A 26,365-nucleotide genomic window follows, 5' to 3' on the forward strand; every position below is an offset into this window, starting at 1 on the left:
TTGCAATCATATATCTTCCTAGTGAGGTTACTGCTTTAACCTATGTGACAGGCACTAATGTGAGAACAGAGGTGGATGACTTGGAGATTCTTAGGATGTTGCAGAATTAAAATACAATTTTATTGAATGCTGACCATAAAAACAAACTTATAATATAGCCAAAAAGTTTCGCCAGCAGACTGTATGGCTTTTTCAAGGCGTTTATGAAAAGACATAAAAACTAGTAAATACAAATTGAAAGGAACATAAAAAACGTTGTAAACCAACTAGTAGCTAAGGTTACACGTTCGCGTGACAGAGAGGACTTTTGTTCTTATTCATTATCACGCATACGTGTTTGTTGTAAACGTGTAATGTGATTACTGGCTAGCTGTAGTTCAGCTTGATTAAGAGAGAGGATAAGGTTTTTCCACGAACTGTTTAGAATTACACCCTGATTTCTGTTGAGGTTTCCACCGGTTATTGCGGCTTCCTTGAATAAACAATGTCTGTAGTCGTCACCAAGATATGGCATAGAGCTGTTTTGTCATTCTATCGTGTGGTTAGATGTACAGAAATGATGTGCTAAGCCAGAAAAGATACTTACGTTGTGGTTTAGATCACAACATTTTGTCTGATTTCTAAACTCCGTGAAGTTTGTCCTATGTAGGCAAGACCACAGGAGCAGGGAATGTAATATACTCCTGGATATTTGTAGAAAGGTACCTTATCGTTTGGGGATCCTAAAACTTGTCTGATGCTGGTGGTTGGTTTGAAGACCACTCTGATGTTGTAGGCTCTTAGTATTCTTGCTATTTGATAAGAAATTGACTTGATGAAAGGGATCACTACAGTAGAAATATGCTGGGAGTGTGATTCTTCTTGTCTGGGGGTTGTCACTGTATAGATATTTTTTTATGATGTTTTGAGGATATCCATTTTGTGATAATGTGTTGGCTATTAGTGAGAGTTCAGTCTGAGTATCCTCCTCTTCTGATATAAACTTTTTGGCCCTATGTTTCAACATATGGATAATGCTCAGTTTGTGTGTCTTGTGATGTTTGAAGTATAACGAAGATATCTTCCAGTATCTGTGGGCTTTCTGTAAATAGATAATTTGACACTGTTTGATTGTTTCTTTATCAAAATGTTTAAAAAATGCAGTTGGTTGTTGTTTTCCACTTCCATTTTGATTATCTATTTACATGGAAGTGGAATACAACAACCAACTAAAAAAAAAACAGCCTGCCAATTTCGCCAGCAGAATGTCTGGCTTTTTCAAGGCGTTTATGAAAAGTGGTAGACAGAATATCACATGGAACACTCTTCCACAATTTAGAACAAATGGGAATGGATATGACACTAGTTAAGTAGATAAGAGGGTGGCTGCTGGACAGATATCAAAAAGTGAAATATGGAGTGACAGAATCGAGGCTAATACAGGTGACTAGTGGTGTGCCACAAGGTTCGGTGCTGGGACCATTAATGTTTAATTTGTGCATAAATGATATAGGAAATAACCTGAAAGGAAATATTCAGTTGTTTGATGATGGTGCGAAATTAGGTAGAGTAATAGTTAATCAAGGCAACTTGGAGCACTTGCTGGATGATTTAAATTGGCTGTCAATGTGGACAAAAGTTAATTGTGTCAGTTTAATGTCGAGAAATGTAAAATTATGCACTTTGGGATAAATAGATTACAAGCTGTGTATCACATTGATGGCACTGTACTCCAGGAAATGGATGAAGCTAGAGATTTAGGAGTGGTGGTAGACAGGGAGTTAAAGTTTAGAGGACATGTTCCTAAGGTTGCCTAAGGTATCCCATAAGATTACCTGGCTAGTGAAGAGCACATTAACAAGTAGAGATGAGGAAATTCTAATTGCTCATTATAAGGGCATATCAAGGCCTTGATACGCCCATTGGATTACTGTTCTCAAGTCTGGTCCCCTGGGTTTCTTGGGGGATGAGGAAGCTGTGGAGAGGATTCAGAGGTTAGTGACTAAGATGGTGAGTACCCTGTGAAATGTTCCGTATGTCATAGATTGAGGGTGTGTGGATTGCAGAAGTTGGTTAATAGGAGATAAAGAGGGAGTTACTGTGCTCAAGTCTGGTCCCCTTGGTTTCTTGAGGATGAGAAAGCAGTAGAGAGGATTCAGAGGCAAGTGACCAAGATGGTGAGTGCCCTGTGGAATGCTCCCTATGTCATAGATTGAGGGTGTGCGGATTGCAGAAGTTGGTTAATAGGAGATCAAGAGGGGGACATGATAGAAATATTTAAGTTACTTGAAGATTTTATAGGACTGATGCAAGGGACATGTTTCAGCACTTGGCTAGAGGGATCAGAACAAGGAGTCATTCCTGGAAGTTGAATAAAGGTATGTCAGTAGGGGTGTGAGAACTAGATTTTTTGCTTTGAGAGTGGTGAATGAGTGGAACAGGGGTGCCAGAGTCAGTTATGAATGCTTTTTTTCTATTAATGGGTTCAAGGAGAGGTATGATAGATTGGGTCTCCCGCAATGAATCTTTGGACTCCATTGTTAAATCTGGAATGAAAGGTTCAATTTGTTATTGAGCATTTCATTCAGGATTTAACTAGGATCTAAAAGCTCTATAAAAAGGAAATGCTTGTGCATAGGTGTAAGTGAAAATGTTAATGTATTAATATTTTATTAACAGAATTTTGTGAGTGATAAATTGTAAACTGTCTTATAAATAACATACCAGAGTCTAAAAGGTCTTAGTGAAAGTTACTTGAGAAGGAGAATGTTTAAGCCAAGTCCACTTTAGCCTAATCAGCTTTTGAACATAACCCCTGGGCATCGCAATGCGAAGTCCGAGACATGTGTATGGCACCCATGTGATGGGGAGCATTTCGGGGAGAAGCATAGGGAAGTGTGCAAAAAAGAGTTAAGTATCGTAAGCAATCCGTGACATAGTTGGGAGAGCAGACAAGGGGATATATAAGGATTTGTCAGCGAAAATAGCCCTCTCTCAGTCCTCTATTCTTCGTGGTGTCTCTTTCTCTCAGCTGTGGGTTCCAATGGAAGCAGTTCATGGCGACGATTAGAAGGATGGTAAACGACAGCTACATAGTCAGGTAGCATTCCATTTCAAACATAGCAGCGGCGCAGCCAGCAGAGACCACAGCTTTATGCAGAGTCGTACGTGCCTATCCATCGAAGTGGTGTCGCTAAAGTTATAGGAACAGTTGTGGTTTGTGATCGTAATCACTAGTGGTAGGAAGTCAGAGGAAATTACAGATAGCAGACCTAGGAACCTAACCGAAGGGAATCAGCAAAGATTGATGTTAACCCCACGTGGTTGGTAACGTAAAAACTTTTGTCTTTTGTACTGAGAGCAGGACTAGAGCGAATGAAAGTGCTTACTGTATATGTGATAGGACATTTTTATAACTGTCTGGACTATAGAGTTTTACTCTATGGCCAAAATGTTGTAAATTTAGAAGTTCATTGTTACTAAATTATGCCCATGATAGAATTTTGGTATATTGTAGTCTAATCTGGGGAACTGAAAGGTTGTTCACTTATATAACTGTGATAAGTTAACGAGAATTAGATTAATTGAGCTGTTGAAAACATTTTAAGTGACTATTTAATTACAATGAGATAGAATGTCTGAGAACTTTTGAGATTTTCTTTCATGAACAAGTCATTATATGTCTAAAGCAAAGTTTTGATCTCTGTGTACAATACCTTAGTGTAAAATAAATGTTTTGCTTTCTATACCTAAGAAACTTTCCTGATTTCTCGCACCAATGTACCGCTTGCTAAAATTAGAACCTGTGTAAATGCAAGTGTGGGGGGGGGGGTTTGGTTACAACTGCTGATTAAGGAATGAACAAATAGAGTGTATTAAATAATAGATTCTAATGCCTTGTGCTTATCTGTGTGTTAACTCTCTGACAGAAATATCCTGTTTGCATAGGAATCAAGATAGTGCAGCTGTATTAAGAAATAAATTTTTCTTGATTCCAAAAAGGAGCTAACTCCAGAACTGCAACAATAGAAGAATTTGGCTCTCGCCCAGGGCATTCTCTTTGTTCTGCAAGAATAATACATGTGATCCGTCAGAAAGAACATTATCTGATAAAATTCGGCTCTAACTAAGACTAAGCACTGTAAATTAGCGGCCGGAACAGGAACAGCAGAACAACTAATCGAAAGACTAAAGAACTAGATAAGATTTATAAAGGATAATAAGGCATGAAATATCGATATACATAGAAATAACACCATGGAGGTGTCTGTATAATAATAATATCTCTGAGTAAACATAACATTTAACTTCCCAGAGCTTAATAAGTACTGTTATCACTGAAAATTCTGAATGTTACTGCAAATATTCATGATGATATATTCAATTCCAAACCAATTCATTACAAACTGCATCGATTCTGGCATGAAATGATAGTTTTAAAAAATCAGTTTTTCTTGTATGCTATGCACTATGTCTTCACAGGAATCATGCTCCTACACAGATGCTCATGTGGAAAATGGACCAAGCTTACTGGAATACTTATACCCATCTTTCAATATTTAATACTAAAGCAGTCAGCCAAACAGCTATGAATGAAGCAGTGAAGTGTGTAACAGATCGTATTATTCATGCTACAACTGCAGTGATTCCAAAGACATCCTACAGATTTCCACTCTATCCAAAGCCGTATAGAACCCAGAGTGCTATGCAGCAAAAAAAGAACAAGATAGAGCTTGAGGTATATTTCGTACCTACCACAACAAACTTAATAGCATTTAAATGTGCTCAGGGCAAACTTTGGTCCTGTCTCAGGCCAAAACATGTTATGGGAGACATCAGAGTCAAAAACAATCCTGGATTAAATTTACTTCATCAATTAAACAAACAACCAATGCAAAACTGTCTGAGTTTTGCACTGGTTGCAATTAAAATCCAGAAGATGAAAGGTAGATACAAAATGCACAGTTTGTCCTTTATACCCTTGCCAGGATCTTGGCAACAGTTTCCTATCCTCCTGATTTTTTAATTTTGACAAGAGAAACAGCAGCTAAGTTTTTGTACTAAAGGATTTCAGCAGTACAATCAGCTATTTGTTAAGGAGGAACTAAATAAGAGCTTTTTTTCTCTCTCGGCCTGGTGCATTGGGCTCTAATGACGTCCATTATGAGATGATAAACCACCTCTCATCATCTTCTATGGATCTCCTTCTCTTACAACAGAATATTTACACAGGAAGAGTTTTCAAATTCTTGGCATAAGTTAATTGTCATTGCTATCCCAAAGTCAGGCAAGGATCCAACCCAGCCCAACAATTATCATTCTATTGCTCTGACTAGCTGTCTTTGTAAGGTCTTGGAAAAAATGGTAAACACAAGGCTTTTCTGGTATACTTAGAAAGCAACAAACTTCTTTCCAGCACACAATGTGGCTTTTGTAGACAACGATCAACCGTGGATCATTTGGTCCATCTAGAAACATGTATAAGAGACACTTTCCTGAAACAAGAACATGTAGTTTCATGTTCTTCAACATGGAAAAGCCTATGACACAGCCTGGAGATATGGCATATTAAAAGACCTGCTTAATTTTGGACTGAATGGGGTACCTTCTTGTTTTTATTAAAAACTTTCTATCCAGCCATGTGTTCCAAGTCCGAGTGGGAAGGACGTTATTCAGCCATATCCATTAAGAAGAGGGGCTTCCTCAAAGCTTTGTTTTAAGTTTGACCCTCTTCACTATTAAAATGAACTCAGTTACTGAACAGCTTCCTCCCACAGTAGGCAATTGCCCTTTTATCAATGATTTCACAATTTACTGTCATTCCTGCCATATGAGGGTTGTGAAGGACAACTTCAACAAAGCAATCGATCACATCTCATTGTGGGCTCTTTGTAATGGGTTTGGGTTATCTTCAGAAAAAAATCTATCTATATACACTTCAGCTGCAAATACACACTCTGAACACTGATCCTGATTTAAGAACAGGACAAACTATTAACCATGTAGGTCCAGAGGCCAAGTTTTTCAGACTCATCTTTCATAGAAAGCTAACTTGCTTTACACACATTCGTCATCTTTTGAATAAGTGGAAAAAAAAAAAAAAAGCATCGAACATCCTTTGCACTCTATCCTCTACCGAATGGAGTGCTGATCAATTTTCCTTGCTCCACATTTATTTTGCACTTGAATGTTTAAAGCTTGATTATGGGTCCCAAGTTTATAGTTCTGCAAGAGTTGTACCCAATCCATCATCACGGTACCCAATTAGCTACCAGTGCTTTTTTGCACATCACCCATTCAAAGCCTTTATTTTGAATCAAATGAACCCCCTCTATCACTTAGATATTAATGTCTAAGTGATAGAGGTTATTAATGTCTAAGTCTCTTAATTATACCCTAAAAATCCAGATTATTCTACGTTGACTAATCTCTTTTTTCTATGTTGGGGTCCGGTATCACTGGATCTTCCAATGTAGAGAAAATTGTTCAATGCACAGAAACCAGCTTACTCTGATTTCTTGCTCGTCTATACCAATGGTTCAAGATCATATGAGACTGCCATCCACCCTTTTGGTGTGCGCATTAAAGAGGCTAAAGCTATTTTTTGCTTCTTTTTATGGATTTTTTTATATGTAGATATCACATTGTAGATATTAAACTTTGTACATGCTTTTTATTTACTCATTCATCTTCTTATGATTTTGTACATATATTTTGTTTTATTTACTAATTTATCTCATTGTAATTATAGATATTATTTCTGGGAAAATTCCCATGTTACTCCTCTAAAATTAATTATTATTTTAATGCCTAATATAGCCTATTTTCATTTAGGAGTGCCCCTTTTATTACAAACACTTCAGTAATGCCCTAAAATTTGAGTAAAGAGTTAGCCATTAAAATAATCATTGTAACTATTTATTTACCTATCAACACCCTGTGTACTGCTGTAATCTGTGTCATTCTGCAGTATGTCCTTTCTGTTTGTGCCATAAAACCCCAAATCAATCAATCAATCTTTAATGTTAAGTGTTAAGAATTTCACATTGTGATGTAAACAAACAGTTAAAAATCCCTTTTTAAAAATTAACTTCATCGTTACAAAATTAATGCAGAACACTTAAAAATCATGTTTTAAGTTAAAAAAGGAGTTTTGTTTAATATCTATCCATCTATCTATCTATCTATATATATATTATTTGTAGCTTCCAGGTGTTGACACGCTTAATGACTACAACTTCAGGTATGGACGTTCTCCCCTTCTAGATTTACCATTGGCAATAAATCCAACAGGATGTGCTAGAACTGAACCAAAGCTGAGAACACACTTTAAAAGGTATTTAAGTGTCAATTATTATATGCATTGCATAAACCTTAATATGTCAGTGGACAAGCTCTTTTTGTTTGAGAAGTGTTTTCAAAAGCAGAAAAACAGGCACACCAGTGATATGTATTAAATTTGTACCAACTTGTGTATACTTGTGCAAGTTCTTAGAATAATTTTTGTTTAAAAGTTATTTTTAATAACTAGTATGTTATATTCAGATATGTTTTGACATAATGGATCAGAGTTAATCAATCTTTAATGCATTGTTTTTTTTCTATGGATCCATAGATATGAAAGTTTTCTGAGGAAAATTAGGGTGAACAGATATCAGTGAGAAAATTATATTATTAAAAATATTGATAACAAAAAAAAAAAAAGAATTTAGCATTATTGATACTGAAGAATGTTTAAACAGAGCCACTCTAAGATGTTATAGTTCAGTTAAACAAAATAGAAATAAAAGATTTGCAACAAATTACATATTGGTTAGTATATTATTGCAGAACACTATTAATAATTGATTTGTGTTTTCTTTGTTGCACAATATTATGATCTTCATTTTTATAAAGGAGTGTATTTTAAAAAGATAGATTCCTGATAATTTTGATAATGTTATAGGACTATGAATGAACAGAGCTAGTGGGGGAGCTCTTGAAGAAAAATGAATATACAGGTATCCCTCGATGTTACCACATATATCAAAATCTCGTTAATCAAATCTAATAATCAATGGTAAAAATTACAATTCATCCATGATCGATTACTATATTAATAATTCGTTTTATATGGTACTCTTTTAGGAAAGATAAAAAATGAATGGAAAGTAAATGTTTAATAAATGCTTGTACCTACATTATTTACTGCAATTTTTTTTATCAAAAGAAGTTATCAAGAGTCGTTTGAACAGTTTTAGTTTTTTTCTTATCGGCATAAATTCTACGATAACAAGCAAAATGACTCTCCAGACCTCGGCAAACAAGCAATAAAACATAAAGAAAAAACACTGCAAATATAATACATGATGGTACAAATTAAGTGGATATTGAATTCAACATTATTTCATAGCTGAATCTATAAACTAGAAGAGTTTCGTGCCGAATATATAAAAACTAAAAGTTTCGGCGGATGCAAGCATAAGCAACCTTATGGGCAAATCATAGTAAAGGTGGAGTGAGCTCCAGATCACTTTCATTAGTATTTTCCATAATGTAAAGCACATTTCCTAGATGACATGAATGATAAATAAGACTTTGGCTCTCTATTTCAGTAATACACTGGTGGTTTATTTATTTTCAGTTACAATCTAGAAATTATTGAACAAATAATTAAAAAAAAAAAAACTAAACCATACTATATTGACATCGGAGGTCGCAGTATATCTCAGATACAATTTACTGTCAAATATCACAAACCTTTACGTAACGTGTTAAATGATAGCAAAAAACTGTGTGGAATATCACTCATAACATATGAATGCACAGCTGCTCATGACATCCAAGCTATACACTGAATTGTGTAAGAATATTTATATTAAACATTTTGCATGTATCTGTCAGATCAACTGCGAGCTCCGCAGAGTTAAAGGCGCGTTAATCAAAACTCTTACCGTGCATATCAAAGGATTGCCACAATTAATTTCGCTGTGTTAATCAAAATCCCGTGTTAAGCAAGGGATACCTGTACATTTCTTTATGTATGCAGGGATTGATAAACAATGAGCTAGCTATTCTTACTGCTTTTCGTCAGTCAGTTTTTACATTTGTTCTCCCTTGACTCATCTTTGTAGGCCACATACGCTTCACACTAGCAACACATCACGCTCTTCTCTTCAGTCATCCTTAGGTGGAGTAGAAGTCAGCTCTCCGTATATCAAGCAATTTGTCCATTCTAAGTCATCACAATACCGCAAGATGAAAACAGAATGGAGAAATAATGTATATTTGGCTCGATCACGTATACAGGTGAGCTGTGGAGTTAAAAGTATTTTTTTAATAAAAAACGAATCATTTAAAATAAATTTGGATCCATTTCGCATGTATTTTTTAATTATAATTGAGAAATTAAAGATTTGATGTTTGTTTTTTAAGAAAATATTTTTTCAAATGGACATATATATTGAAAAAAAAAAGTAACTTGATGATTTCACTATTTGTTTCTGCATTTATTAAAACTTTCTGTCTAGCTGAATCTTCCAAGTTTGAGTGGAAAATACATGATCTTGTCTGCATCATCATCAAGAAGAGGATGGTCCCCAAGTCTCTCTTAAGTGCGACACTCTTTTCTGTCAAATCTAATTCAGTAACTGGGCATTCTCCTTCCACTTAGGACAATGCTCTATATATTAATGATTTCACTATTTACGGTCACTCTTATAACATCAGGGTAAATGAAAGACAAATTCAACTACTAAATGATCATGTTGCTTCATGGGCTCTTCGTAATGGATTCAGGCTTTCATCAGAAAAAAGTGTCTGTGTATACTTCTACAAAAAAAAAAAAAAAAAATCTTCACTCAGATCCTGATTTAAGAATTGGACAAAGTATTATTCCATTATCAGCAGAAACCAAGTGCTTGGGACTGATCTTTGACAGAAAGCTCACATTTGTTGACTTAGGGGAAACTGAAGTGGGCATTGAGTCTCCTTGCACTCTCTCCTCTACTGAACTGATTAAGGATCATCAATGCTTCACTTTTATCATGCACTTGTATGTTCAAAGGTGAATTATGGGTTCCCAGCCTACGGTTCTGTAAGGTAGATTAACCTGCTAGGATTCAATACTATCCATTATCAGGGATTATGTATTTCATTCTGGGGAATTCTTTTCAGACATTGCCCATTCAAAGTATTTATGTTGAGATGAATGAACCTGCTCTGTCAATCAGGCAGAAACAGCTGTTTCTTAACTATGCCCTAAAAATAAAGTCTCTTGAAGCATCCTACATGAACTAGTTTTCTCAGCTTTGGGAGGCTCAACATCACACACACACACACACACCAGATTGTCATACATCCTTTTGTCATGTATGAAAGAGATTATGCAAGCCGTTGGTTTATTAATCTTAACAACATTACTGCACCAAACATAACAGCATTCCTCCATGGTTGGTTTGCGCTCCATCATGCAACTTTTCACCATGCTTACTAAGGAAGTCTGACACTTTACGCCCACCTACATGCAGTGATTTAATATATGCAGATCAGAACACTGATTTCTTTCCCATCTATACTGATGGTTCTTCTGTTAGTTGTGCTATTGTATTTACGGACTTTTTCATATCCAGTCAGATACCATTTGATTGTAACATTAAACAGCAGAGATGCATGCAATTCAGCTTGCAGTTGTACATATAAAAGAAATAAATTACCAAAAGTGTATAATTTATGCAGACTCATTGAGTTCTTTACAAGCCATCTCATATCCTATGTGTAATCCAACTTTGTGAGGTTCTTCAGCTGTTAATTTTGATATTCAATTGTGCTGGACTAAAATACACAAAGGTTATTGAAGAAAAAATAAAAGAGTTTGAGAACAGGAACCAAACTTTGGAGATTCGGTGGCAAGCCATGAAGAAAACCCTGATTGATTCTGCCAGAGAGGCATGTGGTGAGGTAGTCTGCAAGGATAGAAAAATCAGAACTCCCTGGTAGACACAGGAAGTTAAAGAGGCAGTGAAGGAAAAGAAGAAAGCATATCGAAAGTTCCTGGTGAATAAGTCAGCTTTTGCTCTTAGAGAATACAGAGACAAATGTAAGAAAGCTAAACACTGTGTAAAACTAGCTAAACAAAAGTCATGGGAAGACTTGAGTAAGAACATAGAAAATAAATATCAAGAAGGTGGCAAGATATTCTGGAGGTTGTTGAAAAAGCTCAGAAATGGAGGAGAGAGTACTGTAAAAGGAATTAGAGATAATAAAGGTGACATGAAAACTGGAGAAAAATATTTCCTTGAAGTATGGAGTAATTGCTTTGAAAAATTGCTAAATGAAACAATCAGTGATAGAACAGTGGTAAAAAACACTGAACAGGCATACAGTCAGGAATACATATCCTGACTGTATCCATACTGAAGTAGAAAAAGCGATCAAAGGCTTGAAATGTGGAAAGGCAGCAGGAGTAGATGATATTCGACCAGAAATGGAGGTATAAAAGTCTTACATTGGCTTCACTGCATAGTTCAAAAGGCCTGGACAGAGGGACAAATTCCTGATGATTGGAGTAGAGCTCTCATAGCACCCATATATAAAAAGGAAAATAAAACTAAATGTGAAAATTACAGACGTATTTCCCTACTGAATTTCCTGGTAAGATTTATGCAAGCATACTTGAGAAATGGTTGAGAAGAATTGTAGAAGAAAAGTTTGGGGAAGAACAAGCTGGATTCAGGCCAAATAGAGGCTGTCAGGATCAGATCTTCACTTTATGACAAATAGTTGAGAAATCATGGGAATATAACAAAGATCTGTATTTAAGTTTTGTCAATTTGGAAAAGGCATATGACAAGGTGCCAAGAGAGAAGCTATTCAAAATGAAGATGGTTTGATGTTAAATCTGGTGTCAGACAAGGATGTATATTATCCCTCTGTTATTTATTATCTATATGGATCACATTATGAAGGAAAGTGGTATTAAGCATGATATCAAAATTGGATATTTTAATATCAGCTCTTTGCTTTATGTAGATGATGTTATATTTCTAAATAAATCCGCTACAAGTCTGCAAGAGTCCCTCACTAAATTGAATAACTGTTGTAATAGATATAGCATGAAGGTCAGTAATAACAAGACAAAGACAATGAAAATAGCTAGAAGCATTGAAAATGTCAACTGCATTGTGAATTGAGAACCTGTGGAATAAGTAAAACATTTCAGCTACTTAGGCACGATTTTTAGTGAAGATGGTAAATTAAATATGGAAATAGACAACAGTATCAACAAAGCTGACATGGTAGGAAGTCAATTGAATAAATTCATATGGAATAAGAGAGAAATTAGTCAGAACACTAAATTAGTTGTATACAAGACAGTGTTCAAACCAGTTTTAACTTATGGATCTGAGAGCTGGGTCGGAAGTAAAACACTTGACCAAAGACTAGAGACCGCAGATATGAGAGTCCTGAGAAAGATTAGAGGCATGAACAGATGGCATCAATGGCAGTATCATATTAAAAATGAGGATATTAGGAAAGAACTTGACATTGTCAGCATCCAGGAATGCGTTAGCAGAGCTAATCTCAGGTGGTATGGTCACTTAAATAGAATGGGAGAGGAAAGATTAGCAAAACAAGTGTTCTCTGCCAGGTTGGCAGGAAAACGACCCAGAGGAAGACCAAGATATAGGTGGATTGATACGGTACAAAGTGCCTTAGACGATAGAAATATAAGATCTGATAATGTTGGAGTCTTGACAAGTAACAGACTGATTCAGAGGAAAATTGTAGATAGGAAGTTAGTAATGATGTAAATTTTTCATGTAGTACTATCATATCCTGTACACCCCTTGAGGGTACATGGCAGGAATTTGATGATGATGATGAACTGTGCTGGATTAGCAGCCACATTGGAATTAAGGGAAATGATACTGCAGCTCAGCTCGGCTCAGCTCATGCATTTTTCAGGTACTGTTTGTCAGTTAGACTACAGACAGTTTATAAGATCAAAGCCAATAACCCAATGGCAGTCATAATGCAGAAAGATCTGACAGATAAATTGCACAAATTTACATCTGAAATTGATAATTGGAGTCAAGTTAACAGAAACGAAAGAGAGGTGGGCTTCACACAGTTAACAGTCATTTTACACATTATTATTTCTGAGGGCTAGTGACCCACCTAAATGAAAACCACACAAAAAGCATCTCATCATTTATTACATTCTGTCACTCATATAAATTATATAAAGTTTTTAAAACGAGTTGCTTTATACAAAAACATCTCATCTTCCTTTTTACCCTCTTTTACCTTGTGGTGTCGAGGGTTTATTAATTAGCAGATCTCAAACCGCTCACAGAATAAGATGGTCAGCCCCACGCCACCGTGTATCCTATGTCCGTAGTGCCGAGTTCTTAAGGCCAGTTTGCCTGTTTTGTGGGATGAAAAACCCCAGGATAAACTGGGGGAAAACCCTACTGTCTAACTTGGCTATGGTTGAGGAAGATCCTTCAGCTCCTCACGTCAGTGATGGGAATTGAACCTTGGACACTCTTTCCCCAGGCGTATGGTTGCAAAGTGCATAGCCACTTAGCTTATCACGCAGAATATACAAAAACATTTGATTATTAATTCTATTTATATGTAGATACTGTTTTTTGCTTAACTACCTTTCTTAAAATTTGCTGTTTGTGCATATAACATGCTAGTTATTGCTTTATCTGCTTATTACTGGCTATTATTACCTTGAGTATGGCTGTAACCTTTGTTTTGGTGCAGTATGACATTTGCCATCCCTGTGCCAGTAAACTTCTAATCAACCAGCCAATTAACCTTATATGCCGAGGTGGCCTATTAGTTATCTAGTACTTTGATTCTTATCCAGATATACCATATTTAATTTGTAACTGAATTATAATGCTTGATTTTTTTCATATCTTGTGTTAGAGACAGTTGTAAAACCAAAAGATATATAGTTCTTTATTATTATTAATATTAGGGACTTGGATTGTATGCTGCCAGAGATATTGAAAAACATACAATGGTAATAGAATATATCGGTCAGCTTATCCGAAATGAAATAGCTGAAAGAAATGAAGCCATTTATGAAGCTCAGGTGAGTAATTTTTTTTAATAACTCAGAAACTGAAATGCAGTAACCTGTCAGTTATCTGATTGTGTTAAGATATTGATCTCTTAGTTGGTTAATGGCATGTATGGTTGCATAGTTCTGTTCCAGAAGTCAGTTAACTTGCTAACAAGTCCTCAAGAATTGGTTAACTGAAGGCATAGTTATTTGAAGGTTGGATAATTGAGAGATTGCATTGTATATTTAAAACTGGTATGATGAGATTTATATGAAATTTTGGTCTGTGTTGCTCAAAATATCTGTCGAAAGAATAGATAAACTTATAAATATGGACATTCAAGAATATAAACTGGTTTCCATGGATTAAGAAACATAGAAAAATATTGCAATAGCTTGGGGGGGGGGGGACATATGAAAGTCAGGTATATTATGTAAAAAGTGATACTGAATCTGGTTTTTACATACAAATGAGTGGCACTCAGTAGTATATTCAAATGAGCCACAACATAAAAGTGGGTGTTTTGGAGTGGTTTTCCATATTTCGTGTCTGGGGTGCAGAACATTTCATGATAGTAAAATTCTTGGATATGGCTGCAAGACATTGTTTAAGTGATGAATTCAGGTGCAAGCTATCATAAGACTAGAGGAAGGCCAAAGTCAGGCTGAGGTTGCCAGATGTTGCATGTGTGTGTGTATGTGTCATTCTTTGGTTCACAGACAGTGGAAACAATTCCAACAGTCATAAACAGTATCTCAGAGATATAACCCAGTAGGTGACCAATGTCTCCATTTCTTTATTTTCTGAAGTAGGAATGCTACCTCATATCAGCTACTATCTGATTGGCTACAGGAACATTGGTATCTGCTTCCACTGTGTAAGTAGATAGGGGCACACAAACCACCAGATCTGTGTGTCCCTATCTACCCCCTGCACACGCACACACAGAAGAGAACATTTAAAATGTGCCAGGCTTCATGTCAACTGGACCTAAGGCTGACGGGAATCAGCATTGTTTACAGACAACGAGCCCCAATTTGTTGTGCAAAGCGATACCTGGTTCTTTTCAGATTTCACTCTCTCTGATACTGTGAAAGGGACACTCATGGTGGAGGTAATGTGATGGTTTGGAGAGGCATCTTGTTAGGTGTATACACCAACGTATATGTGCTTCTTAGCAGAACTGTGAACAGAGATGAGGTCCTGGAATCCTCTGTTCATCCATATGTGGATGAACAGAGGATTCCAGGATTCCAAGACGTAATGCTTGTCCTCATTGAGTGAAGCTCATGGACCAGTATCTTCAAGAAGAGACTCTCATATGTATGGACTGGCCTACCTGATCTCATGACTTTAATCCTATTGAGCATGTCTCAGTTGCTCTAGGTAGATTTGCTGCTCTCAAACCCCACCTCCCCAAAACCTTCAGAGACTTGGGAGAGCTTTATAGGAGCAATGGTTGTTATTATCTATTGAACTCCTAGACACCATTATGAATAGTATGAAACATCATTGTTAGCATTATATTGCTTTGAATGATGACCACATTCCTTATTGAGACAATCTCATTTTGACCTCTTGTTTTTATTGTCTTCATATACCCATTTATTACTGAATTAAACTATTGTATTTACAATTTTTGTGGGAGTTTTCTTTCACATCTCATATCATACTACTTTTCACCAGATTGCATAAAGATTCATCATACAGTTTTTGCGTTATCGTGATTTTCTGTTTGTTCCTTAATATTTTATTTCAAGGAAACCAGTTTACTTGAAATAAAATGAAATTGTAAACATGTATCAGTATGGTATAAAGGATAAAGCAATTTCAAGTACTCTATAATGAGCACATTTCAAAATGGGGAATTGAACAATGAAACTTATATTGTTATTATTTTCCTGACTTCCATGGAGTCACAAGACTCATCATGGAAAGTCAACACTAAACTACACTAAAACTACTGTTTTCCATTGGTTGATTGTCCAGTTCACACGGTCTTTGCACCAGGCCAGACAAGCCACCTTGTTCGGCTTGTGTGCCGCTGCTCTTCCATGGAAACCCATTAAATTGAGTTCTCTTTGTATAGTATTAGTGCTCACCATGGTGTTACTGGCATTCTGGAATTCATCATGGATGGTCTGTGCTGATTGTAGCTGGTTTTTGTGTGCCACCTGTTTTTAACACCCTCCTGTCCCTGTCAGTCACTTTCGGCAGCCACCATGGGTGTTTTCCTGCACTAGTCAGGTGCAGGAAAAGTTCACCTGTTTCAAGGTTCACTTGTTTCCAGTCTGATATCGGGGTGTGGAGGCAGCCTGGTGAATGCTTGTTATCACAGTGTTTTGTACCCACAGTAAAGTTTGGTGGTGGAGGAGTAATGGTGTGGGACTACTGGTCGTTGTCTATGGTTCCATGAAGGCAGTTCAGTACCTTGATATTCTGGATAATCAGGTGCTGCTTACATTGTGGAGTTTTTTGGAACAGACCTATTGGAAGTTTTTTTTCTTTCCACTTGGTTAGACTATAATAAATTTAATTTAATCCTTTATCCAAGTGTAAGCAAACAAAGTTTGCGCCTGAAGTATCTTCACGACTGAGGCAACTCGTGGTAAAGGTGGACCAAGCTCTCATCACTACTTGTCTTAGTATCTCCCATAATGCAAAGCACATCTCCTTGCAGACATGTATTATGCATATACATGTAGTGCTTTGCATTGTGGGAGATACTAAGACAAGTAATGATGAGAGCTTGGTCCACCTTTACCACAAATTGCCTCCGTCCTGAAGATACTTCAGGCACAAACTTTGTTTGCTTACACTTGGATAAAGGATTAAACTAAATGTATTATGGAACAGACCTGTGTTACTATCAAGAAGACAGTGCCTCCTACCACAAAACTGCAGCTGTTATTGAATGGTATGAAGAGATGAGTGTTAAACAACTACCCTAGCCTGTGCAGAATCATTATCTGAACTCCATCAAACACCTGTGGGATGAATTGGAACAGCAATTGATGTCCAGAGCAGCACATCCTCAATCTGTCATTGAACTTGGTTCTGCTTTGATGGAGGAATGAAAACAAATTCCACCTGATGTCTGCCGCACATTAGTGGAAAGCCTCCCATATTAGGGTTTGCCTGCTGGTATCAGTTGTAAATTGCTAAAGTGTCTAGACCAGCGTTTCTCAAACTTTTTCTACAACGGAACACTTCGCAAATCCTGAAATGTTCACAGAACACCTTGTTTATATTGTAATGTATTAAACTAAATTGATTAATTAATAATTAATTACTAATTTAGCTTGTTTTATTGTTAATTAATAATTGATAATTAATTTATAATTACTTAAACATCGATTAAACCATCATTAAATTAATTTGTGCTGATTTTCATTGACATATCCCATTCTGATCACCCAAAATTTATATTATTATTATAAGTACTTACGAGTGAATGCAGACTTTTTCTCCTGTATGCTTGTTTTGTAGGTTAGGTAAATATAAATATAAATGAGTAAATCTAAGCGTTAAGAAAAAACAATCATTTATTGTCAAATGTTAATTAGTAAAAACAAAACACATAAAAATAGTAAAATGTATATTGCAAATTAAGTTCTTAATGACTCCGATGTTTTTGGGTCTTTGAATTACAAATTCTTTTGATATCAGGCACAATATTACAAAGTTGAATTCTCATATTTAGTGTAGCATCAAATCTGTTCCTGGACTTCGAATTGGTTGCAGCATAATATGAAAATCCTGCCTCGCATAAATATGTCATTGTAAAAGGAAGTAAAATAAAAATAGCTAGTTTTGACACGCTTGTCCAGAAATCATTTATTGGCAGTTCCTTGTATTTTTGTTTTAAATCAGAGTCACTAATTAAGTCAATTAGATTTTCATAGTCACTTGCGCTGAAGCCTGCTGGCTTAGCTGTCACTGTAAATGGATTCAGAACCCAGGAATTGCCCTCACTGGATTTTGTAAAATATTGCAAAAAGGTTGATTGCAAGTCATGCAAGTGTTCTAAAATTACATTAGATACTTCTTCATTTACTTTAGATTTTATTTCAGTCAAAAATTCATGCAAGGTGGGAAAACAATCAAAATTATTCTGTTCAACTGTAGAAATCCAGAATTGCGGCTTCCTATCAAAAGATGCAATTTTATCTCTTGTATTAAAAAGTGTAATATTCTTTCCTTGTAATAAGTTAATTTCATTGCACTTTGGAAAAATATCTGCCAGATATGCAAGACTCATCAACCATGAAGAATTTCTTAATAATTCAATAACATTTTGTCCTAAATTATGTGACATCAAGAAGACCATTAACTCACTACAAAGTTCAAAAAGCCTCAATAATGCTTTACCTCTGGATAGCCATCTCACTTCAGTATGTAATAAAAGTGCATTATGTGCACTACCCATTTCATTGCACAAAATTTTAAATAATCTGGATTGAAGTGATCGAGATTTTGCATAGTTGATCATTTTTTCAGCTTTATCCAAAATAGTTTTTAAATATATACAAATTCTTTTTGTTACTGGTGCTTGTCTATGCAAAACACGATGACTTTTGGTGGCTCTTGTAGCTACTTGCAGGATACGTGTTACAACTTCCTTCATCTTTCCTACCATTGCTTGACCACCATCTGTACAAAAATCAATACGCTTCTCCCAACCGATTTCCTGTTTTGTAATATAATTATTAATACAGTTGAATATATCTTCTCTAGTAGTTTTTTTCTTGTAGATATTCGCACATGAGTAAATCTTCTTCAATACTTTTAACAAATATGTAACGAACAAACACTAGTAATACAGCGAGTCCTGCGACATCTGTAGATTCGTCCATTTGCAATGAATATTCACTGCAGTCTAAGTCGATGAATTAGCTCTTTTTCTATCAGCATAAAGATCTTTGATGTGGCGTGAAACAGTATCATTTGATAGTTGTACTGCATCTATTTTTTTAGCAACCTGCTCGTTTAACATGCATGATACAATGTCTTTCACACAAGGCTTAATGAGCATCTCACCAATTGTATGAGCTTCACCATAAAGTGCAATGCGGTAACTCACATGAAAAGATGCTTCTGTTGCCTTTTCAATTGTAGCAATTGTAGCCATTTGAAGTTTAGATTTTTCTAGCAAGTCACGTCGTCTCTTAAAAAAATTTATATCTTTTTGTAATCAGTGTGTTTTGTCTCGAAGTACCTACGAAATTTAGCTGGAGCCAAAGAACTGTTTACTAGTATTTTATTACATAAAACATCAGGAGCATGTGTATTGCCAATACACGTAAATCCATAATTTAAATAACTTTCATGGTACTTCTGTTTTGGTCTGTTCTTAGATGACTCTTGTTCTTTAATATTAGCTTTTGAAGAAACCACAGTTTGCAATTCCATATCTTCTTCAATCATACGAGTAAATGTGTCAGCAGAAGTACTTGCTCCTCCTCGTGTTAAAGTTCCCGTCTTTAAACAAGAATCCATGGGTATTTTTTCAATAATATTCAAATTCCAATATTTGTCAGAGCTATAATGAAAACAAATAGAATTTTGTTTTAAAGGTAACTTTAGTACGAAAAACAATAAGATTATAAATAAGAAATGTCGAATAATATAAAAGTAAATGAATAATGCAAAATAGTAAAAAAAGACTGCAACACACAAAAGTAAATATGAATTGTAACAATACTTGTAAGAAAAGTACTAAACCATATCAAATAATGTAAAAGCAATTGTAATAAGAATGATTTGATAAAATGTTCAGTAACAAAAATTAAACAGTTAGAAATGAATCAGATATTAATTATAAAATTAGTTAAAAGAGTAAGAAGAATTCATTTTTTAAAAGTCACCTCGCCTACTCCCTATATACGGGAATAAAAAGGCGTTAGCTGATTTTTTTTTTTTTTCCCAAGGGCCCAGTCCCAACAAATTTACTCGTAAATACCTTTCCAAATTTTTTTATTAAAGTTCATACATTAACATAGTTATTAATAATTAATTATGACATAATCATAAAGAGTATTAGTACACTTATGTATACGGTGTTGCATGTTGACAAATATAAATTACATTTAAATTAGTTATCAATCACTGGACTAATGAAATGTTGTAGCATGTCGTAGTTTATTCAGGCAAACATCATTAAATTAATTTGTGCTGATTTTCATTTACATATCCCATTCTGATCACGAAATATATTTCATCGTCTCGTCGTCCGGTAGCATCCTCTAGCAAGAGGGTTGCAGCAGATGAGCAGCTCTTCTCTATTTCTCTCTGTCTGTCGCTTCCATCATTCTTAAACCAGTCCATTCCACGATGTCATTAAACCACTCTCTAGTTGGTCTTCCACGTCTTCTCTTCCCCTCAACTTTCCCTTGTAATATAGTTCTTGTCAGGTGTCCCGAAGAACCTCTCAGAAGATGTCCTGCAAATCTAGTCTTTCTTTACATAATATTCCTTAACAGTGTTCTTTTCATCCCAAACTCGTCTTAAAACTTCTTGATATGATATTCTTTCTGTATAGCTAATCTTTTCCATCTTTCTATAATACCACATTTCCAATGCATTGATTCTTTCCATATCTCTCTTTCTTAGTGTCCATGACTCACTTCCATAACTTGCAAGTGAGTCATGGACACTCCACACTGTTGCTTTAACTATTCTAATTCTAACACCTATTTTAGTGTTCTTGTTTATTAAAATTCTCTTCATTTCCATAAATGCCGATTTAGCTTTACCTATTCTATTTCTAATGTCCAACTCTGAAGTTCCTTTCTCTGAGATCCAGCTACCTAAATATTGAAATCTTTCCACTTCTTCTAAAATCTTTCCTCTACATCTTATTTTTACATTATCTCCTATTTTTCTACCCATTATCATTATCTTGGTCTTTTTTGTGTTAATTCTTAGTCCATACGCTTTACAAGAGTTTTCAATTCTTTGAATAATTTGTTGTAACCCATTTTCACTTTCTGCCATCACTACTACATCATCCGCATATCTTAAGTTATCAAGTTTTCCCTTCCTTTTGTACATCCTGGAGATCTTTGTAGGCCTCAGGTGGATGACTCACTATCTGTTCCGTCACAAACACCTTCAATAAGGGATTTCTTAATACCAAAATTAAACAAAATGCCTTGTCTCTTATTCATATCAGATTTTAACTCTGTATTCCTATTACTTTTAAAAATATCACGGCTCTCCAGTTTCAGAACAAGCACTTACACACTGCAATACGAACTTGCAAAGAAATTATTCAGTAGTAATAGATTTGAGAACCGAATACAGACTACCTTGATTTCAATTTCAGTGGAAAAATTTTCTTTATACTTCCTTGCTGATTGGTCACTGATATTTGCAACACAGATGTTATTTCGTTCAGTTTTGAGAACAGAGGATACGCTGCCCATTGTTGTAATTAGCTTGCAGGCAATTTTTATGATCGGTCATAAACGGTGGTATTCTCTTTCCCGATTGTTGAAAGATTTCAATGTGTGAAAATTAACGATAATTCATGAATGCTTCCATGTTTAAAAATGTGCTGCTTGGTCACTGACATTTGCTACACAGATGTCATTTCCTTCAGTTTTGAGAACAGAAGATATGACTCCAATTGTTGTAATGGGCTTGCAGGCAATTTTTATGACCCATCATAAGCAGCAGCATTCCCTCTCCCAAATGTTGAAAGGTTTTGATGTGTGAAAATTAACAATACACAGATGTTATTAGGTGTTCTGGGTCTGAGCTTTTCGACATATTCACGAATATTATTCTCCTCAGAATATTTTTACTATAAAATATTTATTCATAAAAAATGCTTAGAAAACTAAAAAGACAAATTTCAGAACTTCTCACAGAACACAGTTTGAGAAACCCTGGTCTAGACGATTATTGGTAGATAGTGTGTGTCATCTGCTTTAGTCACCTGATTCCCTTCTCCATCCAACAAGTAATTTGTCCACTACCATTTTTCCAACTGCTTGCCACATAGCGAAAAAAACTCCTTGGGATTTTCCTTGGATTTCCAATCTCCACTTATATTCTAATTTTTCTCTCTTATAATACTAGTCCCTTTCCTCACCTCAATCCTATATTCTTCATGCAACTGTTCTCCACCTTTCTCTTTATATACCTTTCATAATCTCTTTTTCTTCTTCAATTCACTTTTAATTTCTCTTGTGATCCATATGACTCCAAATTGTTTTATTTTCTTTGCTCGAAGTATACAATCTGCTGTTGCTGTCAACAATTTTTTTTTAAGTATCTTCTATGCCCAATGACCCTTCTTCCTTCAAATTCTTTCAACCATTGCGCTGCTGCAAGCTAGTTTCTAAGTCTATGGTAGTTGCCTGTCTTATAATTCCACATAAATTCTTTCTGTTTTTACCTCCATATGCCTATTCATCCTCCAAGTAAGGACTACATGCATGGTCACTCTCATCAATGTGTGTGTGTGGGGGGGGGGTATGACATCTCAGTCACAATCAGATCCTCTTATGCTATGCCCAAATCTAAAACTCTTGATCTTCATGTTCCCTCCACCACATGCTGCCTAAGACAGTTGGCTCTCAGGAAATCCAAAAATTCAGTTCCCTTATTAATGCATGTTGTCTCCTCTGCAAAGTTTATATTGCTAATAAACTATCAGGATGTTTAAATTCAACTATATGGAAAATTAAAGGGGTCACATTGCTAAAATTGTAAGAACATCCTAAAGGAAGATGGTAATAATGAGGAGGAGGAGGACATTGAGATGTAGAAGCAAAGAGGTTATAGTTCCCTTGTATAAGGCCTTGATCAAGCTACACTATTCACAGATTTGGTTACCTGGTTTTCAATGAGATGTATTAGAATATGTCTATGGAAGGTTTACTAAGTCAATGTCACAGAGACTTATGAATAGGAGGAGGAGAGGAGATATGATTGAGACATATAAGTTGGTGAAGGGTTGTTACTAGATTAATGTGGAGATTTTTCATTTACCATAATTTCTGATTCTGCACTCCAGTAAATCATAACTTTCAATGATCTCTATTATAAATTCATTTAAATTGCCAGAAGCCATCACTTTTGTTTTGCTGATGTTTAAATTAAGCCCAGCTTTGTTACTTTCCCTCTTAACCAATAGAATCAACTGCTCCAGATCTCCTTACTTTCTGCTATGAGTGTCATCTGCATATCTTAATTTATTTATTTTTCTGCCATCAATCTTAATTCCAGCTGGGTCTTTGTCTGAGTTAGCCATTCTCATAATATATTCACTATAAATGTTAAAAGGATAGGGAGACAGTATGCAACCCTGCTGCACACCTTTTCCCACTCAATCACTGTTTCTCCAAAGACTGCTTTTACTGACGCTTCTTGTTTGTCACACAGCTCTCTTATCAAGAGAATTAGATGCTCAAGTATTCCCATTGATCTCATTACAATCCATAGTTGTTGTTTTTTTAATCCATGCATTCAAAAGCTTTCTTATAATCAATAAAATAGATAAATACTTCCTTCTGAAATTCTCTTGTTCTTTCCATAAATCCTTCTCATGTTTGCTATCTGATCTCTAGTTCCTTTGCAGCATAAAACTTTTATATCTCCATATTTGAGTATTTCTGGTCAAATATCATCCATTCCAGTTGACTTTAAGCATTCAGGTTTTTGATAGCTTTTTCTACTTCAAGTATTGATGTACGAGGGTGGTCTGAAAAGTTTTCGGCCTAATAATGAAAAAACAAATTTATAATTTCAAAATTATTTTTACTTTTCAATATAATCTTCCTTAAGACTAATACATTTATTCCAGTGATGCTCCAGCATGCCATTATCCCATCCCTGTAGTGGTTCTTCAGTAAGATTTTCAAAATACCCCTCTACTGCTGTACTCACCTCTTGATTCAAAGAAAAATGCTGACCAGCGAGGAAAAGTTTTAGTTTTGGGAAGAGAAGTCAGAAGGAGCCAAATCTGGGGAACAGAGTGGATGTTCCAACAATTCATAGTGCGGATCCCATAATTCTCCCATTGCCAAAACACCTTTGTGGGCAGGTGCATTGTCCGGATGAAAGATGATTTTTTTCTTCTGCAAACCGGGTCTTTCTCACGAATTTTTTCATCTAGTCTGGTTAAAAGATCTGTATAATATTTCCCAGTTATTGTTTTACCCTTTTCAAGATAATTGAAACAGAATGCCTTTAGCATCCCAAAACATCGATGCCATGACCTTTCCTGCTCATGGAACTGACTTTGCCTTCTTTGGCGCTGAACAACCGGTTTCTGCCCACTGTTTTGACTGGTGTTTGGATTCTGGTGTGTAATGGTGAATCCAAATCTCATCCATAGTAATAAATCGATGCACAAAATCAGTTTTATTCTTGTTAAAATGCTCCAAGTACTGTTCAGATATTTTCATGCGAGTGCGTTTCTGATCTGCTGTGTGCAAGCGCGGCACCCATCTTGCGCGAAGCTTTTTCGTTTGCAATTCTTCATGCAAAATATATCCTAAACGTTCTTTTGAAATGCCTATAGTCTCAGCAATTTCACACACTTTTACTCACTGATCATCGTGCACTTCATCAATGATTTCTGGTGGTGTTACATTTTTTGGACATCCTTCACATGGATCATCTTCAAGGCTGGTACGGCCACATTTAAACTCGGCAGCCCATTTCTTAATTGTTGAAAACAAAGGAGAAGAGTGCTCATAAACTTTTATGAACTTCGAATGAATTTCTTTTTGCATTAAACCTTCTTTTACAAAGAATTTTATAACCTGACAATAGTCAATTTTATCCATTTCAAGAGATACAGGCAACACTTTTGCTTCAGACAGCTCTATAAAACAAACTACTTGATAGAATGACTTGCAATTTCACATGAATGCTTATGACAGATGGTACTGACTTAAAAAAAAAAAAAATCTTGCCGATAGTGTTGCCATCTGTGGTCGAGGCCGAGAACTTTTCAGACCACCCCTCGTATATACCTGATTGCATTCCCATTGAGTGTTTTCTATCATCATGCTGACACTGCTTGTTTTATTTTGCATTTCATGTCACTTTTATCATCTTTGAATTGTTTTACATTACTCTTTTCCTCCATTTCTAAGCTTTTTCATTGGCCTCCAGAAATATTTCGCCATATTACTGATATTTATTTTCTGTTTTCTTGCCAAAGTCTTCCCATGACTTTTGTTTAGCTAGTTTTACATTTATTAACATTTAGGAGTATAGTCTTTATCCTCCTATCTTTCTGCCTTCCTATATTTTCCTGCTTGGTTAGCTTGGATATTTTCCCTACCATTTTGATCAAGTAGGACAACGACAATTCAGGTGGTTTGATGCAGTTAGAAGTAACTTCAGAGGTGATCTGTAGATTTAGAATATGGAAATATAAGATCTGTCAATATTGGAGTCCTGACAAAGAGCAGATTAACTTGGAAGAAAACTATTTAAATAGAAAAGTTTTACAACTAAAACATTCAGTAACAATAAGAATTTATTGGTCATTAAATTATAAAAAATACTTAAGTATAAAGAGCTAATAAGCCGATACTTTATAGTTTACTATATTCGGCAAGAAACTCTCTGATTCCAATCTTTGAGTTTCTTATTCGGTTTTAAAACTATGTGGGAATTAATATCCCCTTAATTTAAGTAATAAAAAATACACCCACTAGTTTCACCACCTGAAATAATAGAACTAAAAGGACTGATATGATATTAGGTGACATATGGAAATTGCTTATTGAATCTTTTAACATCAGAGATTTCAATTTCGCCATATATCACCTTCTGTTGTTAGCTGCCGACAGGCTAATATATGCATGCTATTTTACATTTATTGGTTTACATGAATTTATTTATTTGTCTCATAATGGTTTTCTAATGTTTAGTCAAGCTCTGAAGATGCCACCAGTTCTATTTTAGGTGGTGAAACTAATGGATGTATTTTACATAATTTAAAAATTAATAAAGTCCTGTTTTTATTTGAGGAAAACTGTTGGTAAATGGTTACTAATCATGTAATCTTTATCATCTACTAGTTATTTGTATCCTGTACACCCCTTGAGGTACATATCAGGAATTTGATGATGATGAGACATATGTTATGTCCAGTTTCTGAACATATCACAGTGAATGAGATAGGTAAATACAATGAACTATTAAAATAAAACACAATTGTAGGTCAGTTGGTTAGCCACACCAAAGCCCCTACTGAATAACGCAGATACATTGGACACTTATGATCAAAAATTCATCAAATAATTGCACTTTGATTTTGCCGAGTTTCAAGCGCTTAAGGCTATTATTTCTGC

At 35.4% G+C, this 26,365-nt stretch overlaps 1 protein-coding gene across 1 annotated transcript in view; it reads left to right on the forward strand.

Moving 5' to 3' along the window:
- LOC150093819 (histone-lysine N-methyltransferase 2C-like) overlaps positions 1–26,365 on the forward strand; it is a 1,065,326-nt gene that overhangs the window by 1,022,816 nt on the left and 16,145 nt on the right. Inside the window, exons 72-74 of the mRNA XM_090412524.1 lie at positions 7,185–7,315; positions 9,093–9,267; positions 13,955–14,071. Coding sequence (XP_090268650.1) covers positions 7,185–7,315; positions 9,093–9,267; positions 13,955–14,071 — 423 coding nt within the window. The remainder of the gene's footprint in view (positions 1–7,184; positions 7,316–9,092; positions 9,268–13,954; positions 14,072–26,365) is intronic.

Source organism: Typopeltis vanoorti, chromosome 23, assembly GCF_054136105.1.
Source record: "Typopeltis vanoorti isolate ZY-2024b chromosome 23, IOZ_Tvanoo_1.0, whole genome shotgun sequence".
Taxonomy (NCBI): domain Eukaryota; kingdom Metazoa; phylum Arthropoda; class Arachnida; order Uropygi; family Thelyphonidae; genus Typopeltis; species Typopeltis vanoorti.